At 33.4% G+C, this 14,697-nt stretch overlaps 1 protein-coding gene across 1 annotated transcript in view; it reads right to left on the reverse strand.

Moving 5' to 3' along the window:
- The window catches only part of LOC134256696 (uncharacterized), a 94,992-nt gene that overhangs the window by 15,834 nt on the left and 64,461 nt on the right, over positions 1–14,697 (reverse strand). Inside the window, exon 11 of the mRNA XM_062739378.1 lies at positions 2,041–2,241. Coding sequence (XP_062595362.1) covers positions 2,041–2,241 — 201 coding nt within the window. The remainder of the gene's footprint in view (positions 1–2,040; positions 2,242–14,697) is intronic.

The following is a 14,697-nucleotide window of genomic DNA, read 5'->3' on the forward strand; positions in this document are numbered from 1 at the left end:
AAACCTGATACACGAACGATCCTTCATGTTCACGATTCTACACGTTACACGATCTTACACGATTGCTGACGCAAACGCACGATTTTTAACGCAAAATAGATTAAATTATTTAGGAATCGATATTTTCAAAACGAAATACGACTTAATACTGATTTTTAGATTCAAAGCATTATCAATAAGTACATGTATATTATATCATCGATTTTGAAAAAAAATAAAAATGGAAATGGATATTTCTGGAAATATCTACAGGCGAGGTTTATTTACTATTTTAGAATAATATGTTTTACGGTAAAACTGTTGGGGTGAGCGCAGTTGTACCATCAAAAACACTTGAGATCAGCCACTTCAAACGTCAGGCCGCACGATATATATCGACTAGCTGTGACGTCATACGACATCACAAAGCTCGTTGGAGATTACGGAGACAGCCGAGCGCCTGTTTGAAACTATAGACGTAGTGCAATTTTTGTCGAAAAACACTGCAGAGTTATTTCTTGTTTCTTTAAAAGGTTTTTACAAACTGAAAGTCTGATATATATGTTTTACGTTATTATTTATTTATTTATTCGGCAATATTCGCGCAAAGGACATTGGGTAGTGCAGGAATTCTGGGAATGTTGCACAGAGAAATTTGGCTGACGTATGTACAGATTTTAATCCGAATTTCCTCTGTTCTTACACGTTAGTCTATTGAGCTCGCTTCAAAATATAACGGAGTTATTTTTAGCTGGAGCTTTCAAGAAGACATTTTGGAGTTAATAATCTTCATGTACTAGTCTAGCCTTCCTTATTTTCTACAATTCTATATTTCCTACTGATCAGTACTTCCAAAGACTAAATAATTATGACTTTTATGTCCTCGATTTACCCCAAGGAAGTTTTTGTAATTATTTTACAATTTAATTTCAATATATATAAAAAAAGATTTGGTAAAAGTAATGTATCTTTTTTAAAAATGTAAAATAAAAGTACAAGACCATTTTTAACTAAAAATTCTCATTTTAAAATCTTTTTTATAGGGCAGTATGATATTCGCTCAAAAGTTTCCTTTACCTTGAGAACTAAATTAATTAATAAATTTTGAATTTGAGATATGTAATTAGTTCATGTGAAATAATGGCATAATAAGAATTACTGTTTATGCAGTAGATGCATATCGTACCATTCTGTAGATATAGAGTAAATAACTGTGAAAATGCTGATGGTAACAGAGAAAGACAAGTGATTTTCATACGGACAAGGGTTTTGAAAGTCAGTAGTGATTGTATCTAAAAAGATCGGTTTTCATGTGAAGTCAATTAACAACATGAAATTGATTCTTAATTCTATATTTTAATCACATACTATATGTTAAGGTCCATTTTAATCATATAAATTTAGTAGATTTATAGCTATGACTTTATCAATAACGGGGGTGACCGATGCGTGCTGAGTTAATCCTACAGCAGAAACAATATTAATGTTAAATGCATAAGCGATATAATTAAGAGATCACTATTACTACAAGATTACACTGCTAAGGTGGCCCCTACAGAGGACTAAAACCGATTTTAAAAAGCCAAAATGCTCTGCAATATACAAATTACTATTTTATGAATTATGCATTAAACGTCAAAAAACTCTGGTTAAAAGTGTTTGATCCTAACAAATACAAGGAACGAGTTTGGTTGACTTATGTCCTTTATATCACACGCAAAATATTTGAAAAAATTTACGAAAGTTTTAAATGTGTTGGCTATCCTATTAAACTATGATTGTTTTTGTATTTTCTTCTGGCTTTCTACTTCCCTCTGTCCAAAAGCTTGTTTCAATACAAAATCATTTGGAAGGATATGATTAAAAACTTCCTAACTATTAAGTTCATTTAGATACTGTATAACATATAAATGATTTTCTGGTGTGAACAAGGGAGCTAATAGCACGCTAAGTGAATGTTTTCTGTTTTCGACTGAGATTATTTCTACAATGATTCAAATGACACAATTCATCTGAATTAAATAAATGCATTTGAAGCTAAGAACATTGAGAAAATTATACCGTTAGATGTGTCCACTAGCACATCTTCGTCATCTGAGAAATCCATTTCCTCCAGTTCTGCCCCGGTGTTGCTTTTGCATGGATCACTTTTGAAAGGTAACTCCATAGTGTTTCCCAAACTGGCTCTTCGGCATCTTTTATTTTCATCTGTCAGAAAATCCCTCTCTGCATGTTTACGTTTCCCATATGTTTGCCCTTTACCTAAATCATGGAAATGGAAGGTCTGATATCGTTGCATTCATTAAATACTTATTGGATATGCTGATGTTGCACACATATATTCTAAATTGGGAAATTTGTGATAACAATTTGATCTCAAATGAACCTTGACAGTTAATATGCACGCTTTGATATTTGTATTCAGATATTAATCCAAACCGAATTTAAGTATTCTAACAATAAATTCAAATTTTAGTATAGTGACAGGACAGCGACTTCGAGTAAAGTATAATTCTTACTGGTTATTTGTAAACGAAAAAAAAATCACTACAAATATTTCTTTCTAATTTAGCTTACTAGGGACAAAACTTAAATCCCCTTCTGAAGTTCTGAAACAACATCTTATTTTAATCAAATAATTCCGATATTTAATCATACATATAATGGGAAGGCTGATGTGTTTGGTTTCTTCTTCGAAATGTATTTCAAGTTCTTCAAGGGATGGTGTCTGGTAAAACTGTGGAGGTCATGTTTTAATGAAAAAAAAAAACACATAGCTATCAAATCTAAGATTTTCGGTAAATGTTTATCATTCACATTTAAGTATGATTTTTTAATAAAAAAAAAAATAGACAAAAAGAGGAATCTACTTTTGACGACGTGAAAGTTAAATTAATCACGTTAATTATAACGAACTGTTGTCAGCTGGCTACGATTTACGTCTTTCTCCAGTGTCAGACCCTTGGGAAATATCGAGTCGGTATATGAATGAAAATCTGTATAAGTGTATGACGTTTGTTGAGAATATCTTGAATAGTTTCTTAAAAATGGATATAGATTATATAATACCATTAAGATAAAGCATATAGGCATAGGCTTGCATAAAAATATCTCAAATGGTTTCTTTAATACTCAGCATTGTTAAGGCTTGAAAAAAGGGGGCGGGGCTAAATCTAAACGGGAAAAGTTTACTGTGATGTCATACAAAAATATGACTTTAATTTATTTCTCATAACACCTGAAAATGTAATAATTTGCAACTTTTTACTGTATTAGCATAATAAACAACAATATAACATATCAATGCATTAAAAAAGTTGCTAGTTAAATCCCATGTAGCTGGTTATAAACAAAGCACTGATCGCGATGAACTTGTAAACATGACGTCATATTTGTTAAAATGACGTATTTTATGTGCTGTGGGAGGCAGATTGAGGAATTCATTAACAATGAGAAATGCGTTTCATTATTAAACGGAATATTATTTACAGGTTTTAAATAGTCGATTAATACCAATGTATAACCCTTGTTTAGTGCGATGATTAATCAACTATCATGAGAATGTATTTTATTAATTATGTCGTGTTTTTACTTACAGGCTACGTAGGCCTATATTTTATATCGAGATGCCTCATAAAATCGTTCTTTTGCAAGGGCACACACTGCATAGATCTGAACCATTTTTTGAATATATATAAAGGATATTTTCCTTAACTTGAAAAGTGCTGAGCACTGCTTTCTTTAAATCGAGGGCGTGATTTTATAAGTACACAAAATATTTGGTAAAAGTCAAACATATTTCGACATTGGCCTATTTACCTGAAAATCGGAGAGGATACTCGAATTCTTGATATCGCGTATAATACTCGATATTAGGGTATCGTTGAATCCGCGAAATCGGGTATTCCGTGCAACTTTCTGTAAAGAACTAAAGAATAAAGCAACGGCGCATTATGCCAGTAACTGTTACTTGTACATCAGTATCTTGTGGATTTATTTTTATTAAACCTAATTCATAAGGTTGTCAAATAAGTTTAAAATCACACAACAAACACTGCTGGGGTAACAAAGAGGACAATATAATTTCTAAAAACAAATAAATACACTTCGTTTGTCTTTATTTCCAATTAAAGTATTCCATGTACTTAATTTTCTAATTTGTGCACTCTTCACAAAACGTGAAATTTTAAAGAAATCAAACGACTAACGCCGTGTTATGTATTTTTATTGAAAAATGTATGGCTTCTTTCTTGTGAAGTATAAATTACTCCTAACAGTTAGAGAGTTCAGTATAAGCGAGTCATAATTGTGTATCTCTGCCATTATAGAATACCAACGTTACATTAAAGAAGAAAATAAAACTAGAGGTACTGTGAGCGATGAGCTCACTAAATGATACCCCCGCCTCCCATGTGGTCAGAACTGGTAAAAAATTCCATGTTTTCCTGTGGCCGAGAAACCCAAAATATGTGACATTATCATGAAATGTTCTGAGCTCCACGGGTATTTGTTGTCCCGAGCGCATTAATCTTGACGCCCAAATTCTTACTTGGCTAGTGATACCTTTAGAAAACATGTGTATCTAGATGAAAGTTAACTTGGCAACATGCGCCATCCCATTCTTTTAGTTTTATTAGGTGTTTACTTCTCCTATATCCAATATCGCGGATTCAACGATACCCTAATATCGAGTACAATCGCATCATCTTTGGTCTTTCCGTCAGAGGTCAGAAAAACAACCTCGAATGTATTAACATCACCGGATGTTAAAAATTTATACATTTCCTGTTTATTCAAATATAGGATAATATACCATAGAAGGGACTTCTAACTCCATCTATCCTATATTTGAATAAACAGGAAATGTATAAATTAAAATGGAGTTGTAATTAAGGCTTAATTTGTTAAGATACTTGTACATATGTTTATACAGGACTTTAATATGTGCATGTTTCAGAGCTCATCCTTCATATTTTAAGGCAAAGTTAAAAATATCACTTTTGAAATGTCTGGCATTCCAATGTAAAGTTGATTTAATGAGGATATGTTAATTAAGTTACAATCATCAAGCAATATACCTAGCAGTTGGAACAGAAATGGGCTACATGTATTGGAAACAAATTTAAGCTGCTTTGTGTAATTTTGATACTTTTTCCTTAATTTGAATTGACATAACCAAATGATATAAAAGATTTTTTTGGTTATTGTATTTTTCACAGTCTGAACTTGAATAATTAGTGCATGGACATCTGTTGTGGAAATACTTGGGGAACAATAAAAGGGTGGTCTGAAAGAGCTTTGCTGGCAATAAGTTGCAGATCTTGATACCCAAGCAAGAGAAAGGTGGTGTCTCTGACCGATCCTTTTGCTGTTGCTTGTGGGCGAGTGAGGCTTCTCTGTCAGTGGCTTAGTGTGTCTTATTAAATGCACATGTAAAAAGAATGGACAACTTTTATTGGCAACTTTTATTCTTTTTATGCAAAGTATGATATAATTTTTTGTGAGAAATTGAAAAGCCATTTACAACCCATGCAGCAGTTTTAATAGTGTCAGTTTCAGTCACAGATTTTGCAGTCTTTTGGAGTCCAGAATGACTTCATTTTTGACCTGCTGTGTTCTGATATAATGCAGATTTGAATTTTACACACAATTCTATTCTTATATTAAATTATTTATAATTACTTCAGTTTATTGCTTACTACTAGTATGTAAAAAATTACTCCATTATACTTGAGCTACAATCATGATTGTAAATTTTTTAAATTTTGACATTTAGGCATAAATTTGAAATATCTTGTACTTTTAAGAACTCATTATTTGTACACCATTGAGATAACATCTAATAAAATTGAATGAGAAATGAATTTTTGTAGGATTGTAAAATACTTGCCAAAAACCAACAGCTGTAAACCATACAAATCATTGATGGAATAAATATAAATAATATGCAATAATATAATGATATTAAATTTCATCAAATACAACCTTAAATCTTAATGATATGGGAAGGTTTAATCCGTACATTTTCATCACATATACAAGAGATTTAATATTAGTTTATGAAAGAATAATATTTGAACGTATTAGTAAGTTTACACTTTTCCGTATGTACTTAATTAAGGTCTTCCGTTTCCAACGGAAGACCTTCTACTGATTCTGTTGGTCAAGATTATTAGGGTCTTCCGCTTCCTTCGGAAGACCCTACTGTTATTCTATTGTTTCTTATTATTCTTTTTTTTTCCTGCTCGATTTTTGACAAGCTATTTCTCAAAGACCTTTGGACTGATTTTATGAAACTTTCAGGTTAGATACCTTGTAGTTAAACCTATTTTCACATGTTTTCAATTTTTTGATGCATGCCTTTAATTGTGAGTTATTGCCCTTTAATTGATAAATTTTGATTTCTCGTTTCCACTAAAAATCTCAAGAACGACATATGATATTTACACGAAAGTTGGAGAACTTGTAGCCAATACATTGTAGATGTGCACAACGATAAAATCATAAGATGATTTCTTAAAGTTTGCAAGCTATAAAACCGCAAATTTTAGTAATTTTTTTTCCTTGAATTTTTGCTACTTTTTGTGTAATAACTTTTGAACCAGGAATAATTTGGTAAGAAATATATAACAAAAGTTGTGTGTAAATACAAGAGCTTTCATATTAGATTAATGAAAAGGGGCTGGCGCCTATAATTAGGGGTTAATAGCTCATACACGTTTTTTTCTGATAGCTAAAAATATTGGTATATTATGAAAAAGTTTGACTGAAATTATTTCGAACTTATTAAATCTTGTCATTTGATATAAAAAGAAATAAACTTCAAGCTATATTTAATTGTTTTTCATAAAACAAATATGTGAGAAACCTTTCAGGAACAAGTTGTCTACTATAGCCAGCCAAGCCTTTACTGCATGTGCACAGTTTTAATTGATGCATCTGAAAGATATAGTTTTGATTCGATGTTTCTCTGTTTTCTTTTTATTCAAATAATTTTAAAATGTTGTGATGTACACAATGTACAATAATTAGTTTAGAGGATTTTTTCGGGGTCTCTTGTTTGTAAACAACGCGCGGCATTGTGGGAAATAGAATGGCACTAAGGACGCAATGTACTAAAAACTGATTTGGCCTGATTCAAAATTGTCTGTAAATATTCCGAACAATTGATTTTTTTATAGCATAATGCATCAAAGTCATTAATTTCGTACATAAGTAATTTAAAATACTCAATATTACCATTTAATTAAAAATTAGAACGTCAGATAAATATCAGGTCTTTAGTATATCCCGTTTTTAGTGTGCCCCATCGAGTCGACGTCGGACTGTTGGAAAAAGAACCAGCATGGCACAAACGTGAAACGAAGAATGTAATCTTTATTTTAACATTGATTGCGTATTTAGACACGCTTTATTCAACCCACGGCTAGAATTGTGTGCATATAAACTCTCTGATTACTTACATATGGAGCATTCGTGTATGGATGTATTAATTCCAAGGTTTGAACTGTCAGAAGATATGTGTGCGATCGCGAGGAAATTCTGACGGCGTCTTTCCATCTTTCGTTTGGTTTATCATTTATGGAGTAACTCGGTAAGAACGCAGTTAACAGTTGTATTTGTGTCTTCGGCTTTGCTGTGGAGTATAAACGATATAAAACACAGGCATTTTGAAAGAAGGTAAGCTTTTTTTCCATATCAACATAAATTTACACATGTTAAATATACAGGAATTGATATTTTCATAAAAGCCTACAACATGTACAAGGTCATTAATTATGTTTACATTAATAAATTGATTTATTTTTTAATTTTTGGTCAGGACTTGGACTGTAAACCCACTTAAGACATTATCAAATCTTTACTGCAATACCTTATAAAGCTTTTGAATAATCTTAAAATTACATCTAATTTCGAATTAAAAATGAATTAGATACCTTCTTCATTTAGATCAAGTTGTAAAAAACAAGATGCAGTTTAGCAGCGGTGAAAAGAATAAAATAGTGAATGTTTTTTTCTTAAAATAGTGAACTTGGTATTCCTTGCGGTTAGAGTCTGACTGTCATATTTTTACTTGAATTGTTTTTGAGGGGATCAGCATCGTCTCAAACCATGGTCCGGAGTCTAAATAAAGCTCTTTCCTACCCGTGGCTGCTTGATCACAAAAATGTCTTAATCTTGAATATGCATGCCACTCTATTGTGACGTCATTCATATTCAGTCAGTGGGAAGTTTTGTTTACATTGCAACAATTGACATCAACAGTATATATTTACATTTGCCGTGTTTGTCTACAAAGCCAACTGTGAAATTGATTTGAAAACCGCATTTCATGAAAAATATGCCTACATGCAATTCTGTGTGATTCTCACACCAATAATTCACACGAAACTTGAAAACATTCCTTAAAAACAAGGCATCTTTCATATAATGCGATTGGATTAGTCACTACAAAAGCTATATATTGAATATATATTTACCCATCTGACAGATAAAATTATAACATTTAAGTGGCCATGTCTTGTGGTTTGCAGAACCTTTAAAAATCATTCCTGCTCTATGGATCATCACACTTGGAAAAGTTGGAAAATACCTATATAAAATACCTACATAAGTTATTTATAATATGATGTCACATAGTGCGTGCGCACTACATAATAGCTGTGTTAATTTTGTGAGTCGTGCTGTAAAACATGCAGACAAGGTTTCACACTGTGTGTTTGTTATTGACTGTTTCTTAATTCTAAATTATTAATACGAAGTCACTATGAAATAAACTTATTGATTATAATTTAATTATAAAGTATGTTATTTACATCCCATTCTAGAATTTATGACTTATGACATTAAGGATCAGCTGCTTAATGCTACTTGATTGATTGTATGTTGTGTTAGATCTTATTCGAGAATTCTTAACTAATATAGAAATGTTACCATATAATGGTAAATGTTTTCAAATTCAAATCTAACTTTAAACTTAGCAATGTGACGGTGTGTTGTGTGAACTTGTGTTAGCAAGACAGTGTATAAGCCTGACAGTGTTTTGTGTGAACTCGTGTTAGCCTGACAGTGTTTTGTGTGAACTCTTGTTAGCCTGACAGTGTGTTGTGTAAACTCGTGTTTGCGAGACAGCGTATTGTGTGAACTGGTGTAAGCTTGAAAATGTGTTGTCTGAATTCATGTTAGCATGACAGAGTGTCGTGTGAACTCCTGTTAGCGAGACAGCGTGTCTTGTGTAAACTCGTGTTAGCATGACAGTGTGATTTGTGAACTAGTGTTAGAGAGACTGCATGTTGTGTGAACTCGTGTTAGCGAGATAGCATGTTGTGTGAATTTCTGTTAGCGAGACAGTGTGTTGTGTAAACTTGTGTAAGCGAGACAGCGTGTTGTGTAAACTCCTGTTAGCGAGACTACATGTTGTGAAAACTCATGTTTACAAGACAGCGTGTCTTGTGTAAACTCATGTTAGCATGACAGTATGTTGTGTGAACTCCTGTTAGCGAGACTGCGTGTTGTGTAAACTCATGTTAACAAGACAGCATGTCTTGTGTAAACTCGTGTAAGCATGACAGTGTGATTTGTTAACTAGTGTTAGCGAGACTGCATGTTGTGTAAACTCGTGTTAGCGAGACAGCATGTTGTGTGAATTCCTGTTAGCGAGACAGCATGTTGTGTATACTCGTGTAAGCGAGACAGCGTGTTGTTTAAACTCGTGTTAGCGAGACAGTGTGTTGTGTGAACTCATGTTGGTGAGATTGCATGTTGTGTAAACTCGTGTAAGCCAGACAGTGTGTCGTGTGAACTTTTGTTAGCTAGACTGTGTGTTGTGTGAACTCATGTTAGCCTGACAGTGTGATGTGTGAATTCATGTTAGCCAACTAGCATGTTGTGTGAACTCTTGATAGCAAGACAGCATGTTTTGTGTTAAACACGTGTTTGCATAACAGTGTAATTTGTGAACTAGTATTAGCGAGACTGCATGTTGTGTGAACTCAGGTTAGCGAAACAGCATGTTGTGTGAATTCGTGTTAGCTTGACAGGGTGTTGTATAAATTTGTGTTAACAAGACAGCATGTTTTATGTAAAATCGTGTTAGCAACTGTCAGTGTTATTTGTGAACTAGTGTAAGCGAGACTGCACGTCGTCTGAACTCGTGTTAGGGAGACAGCATGTTGTGTGAATTCATGTTAGCTTGACAATGTGTTGTGTAAACTCGTGTCAGCGAGACAGCGTGTTGTGTGAACTTGTGTTAGCTTGACAGCATGTTGTGTAAACTCGTGCTAACAAGACAGGGTGTTTTGTGTTAACTCGTGTTAGCATGACAGTGTGATTTGTAAACTAGTGTTAGCGAGACTGCATGTTGTGTGAACTCATGTTAGCGAGACAGCGTGTTGTGTGAACTCGTGTTAGCGAAACTGCATGTTGTGTAAACTCTTGTAAGCAAGACAGTGTGTTGTGTGAACTCATGTTAGCCTGACAGTGTGAAGTGTGAACTTATGTTAGGGAAAGAGCGTGTTGTGTGAACACATGTTAGCGAGACAGCGTGTTGTGCGAACTTATGTTAGCAATACAGCATGTTTTGTGTAAACTTGTGTTAGCATTACAGTGTGATTTGTGAAATAGTGTTAGCGAGACTGCATTTTGTGTGAACTTGTGTTAGCTTGACAGCTTGTTGTGTAAACTCGTGTTAGCGAGACAATGTGTTATGTAAACTCGTGTTAGTGAGACTGCGTGTAGTGTAAACTCGTGTTAGCGAGACAGTGTGTTGTGTGAACTTTTGTGAGCTAGACAGTGTGTTGTGTGAACTCGTGTTAGCCTGACAGTGTGATGTGTGAACTCATGTCAGCGAGACTGCGTGTTGTGTGAATTCATGTTAGCAAGACAGCTTGTTTTGTGTAAATACGTCTTAGCATGACAGTGTGATTTGTGAACTAGTGTTAGCAAGACTGCATGTTGTGTGAACTCATCTTTGCGATCAGACAGCATGTTGTGTGAATTCATTTTAGCTTCACAGCTTGTTATGTAAGCGAGACAGCGTGTTGTGTAAACTCGTGTTCGCAAGACAGCGTGCTGTGTGAAATCGTGTTAGTGAGACTGTGTGTTGTGTAATCTCGTGTAACCGAGACAGTGTGTTGCGTGAACTTTTGTTAGCTAGACATTGTGTTGTGTGAACTCTTGTTAACCTGACAGTGTGATGTGTAAACTCATGTTAGCAAAGCAGCGTGTAGTGTGAACTCATGTTAGCGAGACTGCGGGTTGTGTGAACTCGTGTTATACAAATTATACACAGAAAATGTGACAATATCTTAGAACTCAATTTGATAGCCTATAATTATCTCATGAATTGACATTTTATTAGTCAAGGAATAATAAATAAAAAAAATTCATTTTTTGGGAGATAGGTGTGACACATCTGAATTCTGAAATTTGATACAAAGCATGACCATGATTTGCCAAAAGAGCATCTGTTTGGATGTGACAGGAAAATAAACAACATCGTGAATTTAAGTCAAGTTTTGGTTTGTGAAGACAACTTTTAAATTCACCGTATATCATATATCACAAATATGAACATATCAATTGCTCTCAGTTTTTCAAGTGAAATAAATTTTGTAACAGAAATACATGTGATTACATTGGATTTGGAATAAATGTTATTTCTAAATATAATATTTTGTTTGTGTTGCATGTTGACCTCTTTATTAAGGTCTTCTATTTCGAAGTTTCAACTTACTTATTCTAATGGTTAATTAAGATAAAGATCCTCTGTCCTCAGCAGCAATATAAGATCTTGTAATACATGTATGTGTATTTTTACTGTATAATGTATGAAATTTGCTATTTTGTCACATGCAACTAAGGCATAACCATGTGCAGGATACCAAGGAATTTCGTACAGAGGACTTGTACATGAAGTTTTCAAATACAAGATTGACGAGATGTCCAGACTCCAGTCACATTTCAAAGTCAATGAAGCACTAAATCTGCAAAGCTGTGCCTGTTGCATTATCACCAGTGTCTAGAATTTCACAATTTCATTTTCCAGAGCTAAAGAAAAACTTGGCATAGAGCATCCTTGAGTATAGGGGATTCAATTGCTTCTTATGTAGGGCAATACTTTAAAATAGATTAGTTTCTTTAATACTGTAAATGCATTATATTTAGTGTGTACGATATTTGGCGGAAATTGTCTTTTGGCGGAAATTGACTTTTGAATAAGTTAAAGTAGATTTGATTTAGAGCATTTCTTAGTATTCTTATTTATGTGTTTATGTACATGTACAAGACATTTAGCTTTGTACTTGATTTAGTAGTTGCTGCATTCTGCCAAAGATGCTAAAAAAGAATACACAGCCCTATGTTATATGTTTACAGTGTACCTGTCAGAGAATTTTACACTCCTGTTGAGGTACCACTACTTGCCAGTGGAAAGCTGCAAATCCAAAACATACAAAACACGATCCTGTGTGTTTCTTGTAAAAGTATTGTTCTACTTACTGACTGTCAAACAATGGAGATTGCTCATCATTATTATAAACACATTTGGATTACTTAATTTAACTTGTGTAATTTTTTTTTACCGAGTTAAATATTGTATATAAAATGTTATTAAAGCCATTTTTAAGATGGTAATGCAGCAAAACACCTATGTTTCTGTAATATGACACATTTTGCTACAGTACATGATTGCAACAAAGATGATATATCCGATATCAAAATTCAAAATATTCCAAGTTTAAATGTTGTGTGTACACTTTCAAGAATGCTGTCAGAGAGGGTATCATTAGACCTCGTGCTCACACTAATTTAAAGAATTCAAGTAAAGGTTTTGGGGACAAAGCAAAAAAGAGAACGTTAGCAAAGTTGAGAATCTAAAAAGAAACCTTTAATTTGCTTATAGCTAAGAAGGAAGACCCACTCGTTGCTTTGCAAGGAGCTTTGCTCTAGTTATTTTTTTTTTTCTTCTACTTCCTAGACGCCAACTTTGAGGCCTCATATCTCACTCATTTATCAACGGATTTTGCTCAAATTTTCAGACATTATAGACATCATTAAACTCTATCAGAGTGCTATCTAACATTTCAAAAATTCACTTCTGCTTTTGAGTTATTCCCCTTTAAAAGAAAATTTATAGGCTTTCGTTTCCGGATAAAGGCTCAGAGACCACAAAAGGTGGAGCAGAAATTTTACTGATTTTGGGTAACAGAAGGATTGAAGTTGTGCACACCTGTTTTTGTTTTTTGATTTCTGTATTCACAATGGCGCTATATAGGGGTCAAAAATTAGAACGCCTAAAAGAGCGAAAATTTACTCATATTTTCCTTTTTATCTTGAAAACTAAAAATATTCTGTTAATACATAATGAACAAAAGTTGTGCATAATTGCAAGGGCTTTCATGTAATACTATTCAAAAGGGGCTGGCCCCTATAATAAGGGCTCTATGGAACTTGAAAGTTTCTGCTTTATAACTCAAAAACGGTAAATATTTCGATCTAGATCTTACGAACAAAATAGCTCTTTTACACCTTTTTGATCTGATGAAAATGCTGTTTTGTTCGATTATGCCGGGAATATTGGTAATAACGCGGTAAAAGCAGGCAAGGTAAACAGGTAGCGTGTTTGGAATTACATTCACCTTGTTTGTTTACAATTATATAACACGCCTCCCTCGATAGCGCGGGGCAAAGTCAGTCACCGGGAATCAATCGGCGGGTAATCCAGCGACCCACAGTTATACACAAATAAAAACACAGAATGGTTAAATTCATTCTTTTCATATATAAAATTGTACCTAAATACAGTCCCTGAAACGTTCTACTTTCCCACCTGAACGGTGAACGAACGCTGAACGAACGGTGAACGAACGGTGAACGAACGCAGAGCGAACGGTGAGTGAACGATGTAGGAACGGTGAACGCAACTTGGTGAACGATGTGTGAACGGTGAACGGTGAGTGAACGCAGAACGCGAACGGAGCGCGAACGCGAGCGCAAAGTGAACGGTGAACGAACGGTGAACGCAAGATGAACGATTTATTCGGAATGCCTTTGGTCTTTTCCTAGCATTGAAATTATTCTTTTATTCTATAATTCAAATGTCATAAATAAATATAAATAATCAATAGATAAACAAAAGAGAAATAAATAGATAAATAAATAAATAATAAAAATAAAATTCTACACATACGTATGTTTAAATCGATATTTTTATAACATGATTTTAATCGCCGTCAAACGTGTATTTGTTACCGCGTGTAGTTAAAAAATAAATTAATCTTATATAGTAAATAATTATGCTAATCCTTTTAACTAATAAAATAATGTGGACTTTAGAAGATGAAACTACTACTGAAATAAACAATAGATAAATAAATAAATAAATAAATAAATTAATTCATCAATTAATAAATAAATAAAAACATTTTTTTCTGCACATACCTATGTTTAAATCGATAGTTTAATAACATGATTTTAATCGCCGTCAAACGTGTATTTGTTACAGAGTGTAGTTAAAAAAATAAATTAATCTACTAATATAGTAAATAATTATGCTTATTCTTTTCACTAATAAATAATGTGGACGTCTGAAGATAAAACTACTACTTACAGAATGAATTAATTACAGTGTACGGGGTTGAAACAACCGTACATGTATTTCCGTGCCAAAGCGATTCTGAGTAAAATAACGGATTTTTTTTTTTAAATTCACAATTATTT

The sequence above is a fragment of the Saccostrea cucullata genome, unplaced genomic scaffold, assembly GCF_032062105.1.
Source record: "Saccostrea cucullata isolate Sc308-1 unplaced genomic scaffold, CSIRO_AGI_Scuc_v1 ctg1001, whole genome shotgun sequence".
NCBI lineage: Eukaryota > Metazoa > Mollusca > Bivalvia > Ostreida > Ostreidae > Saccostrea > Saccostrea cuccullata.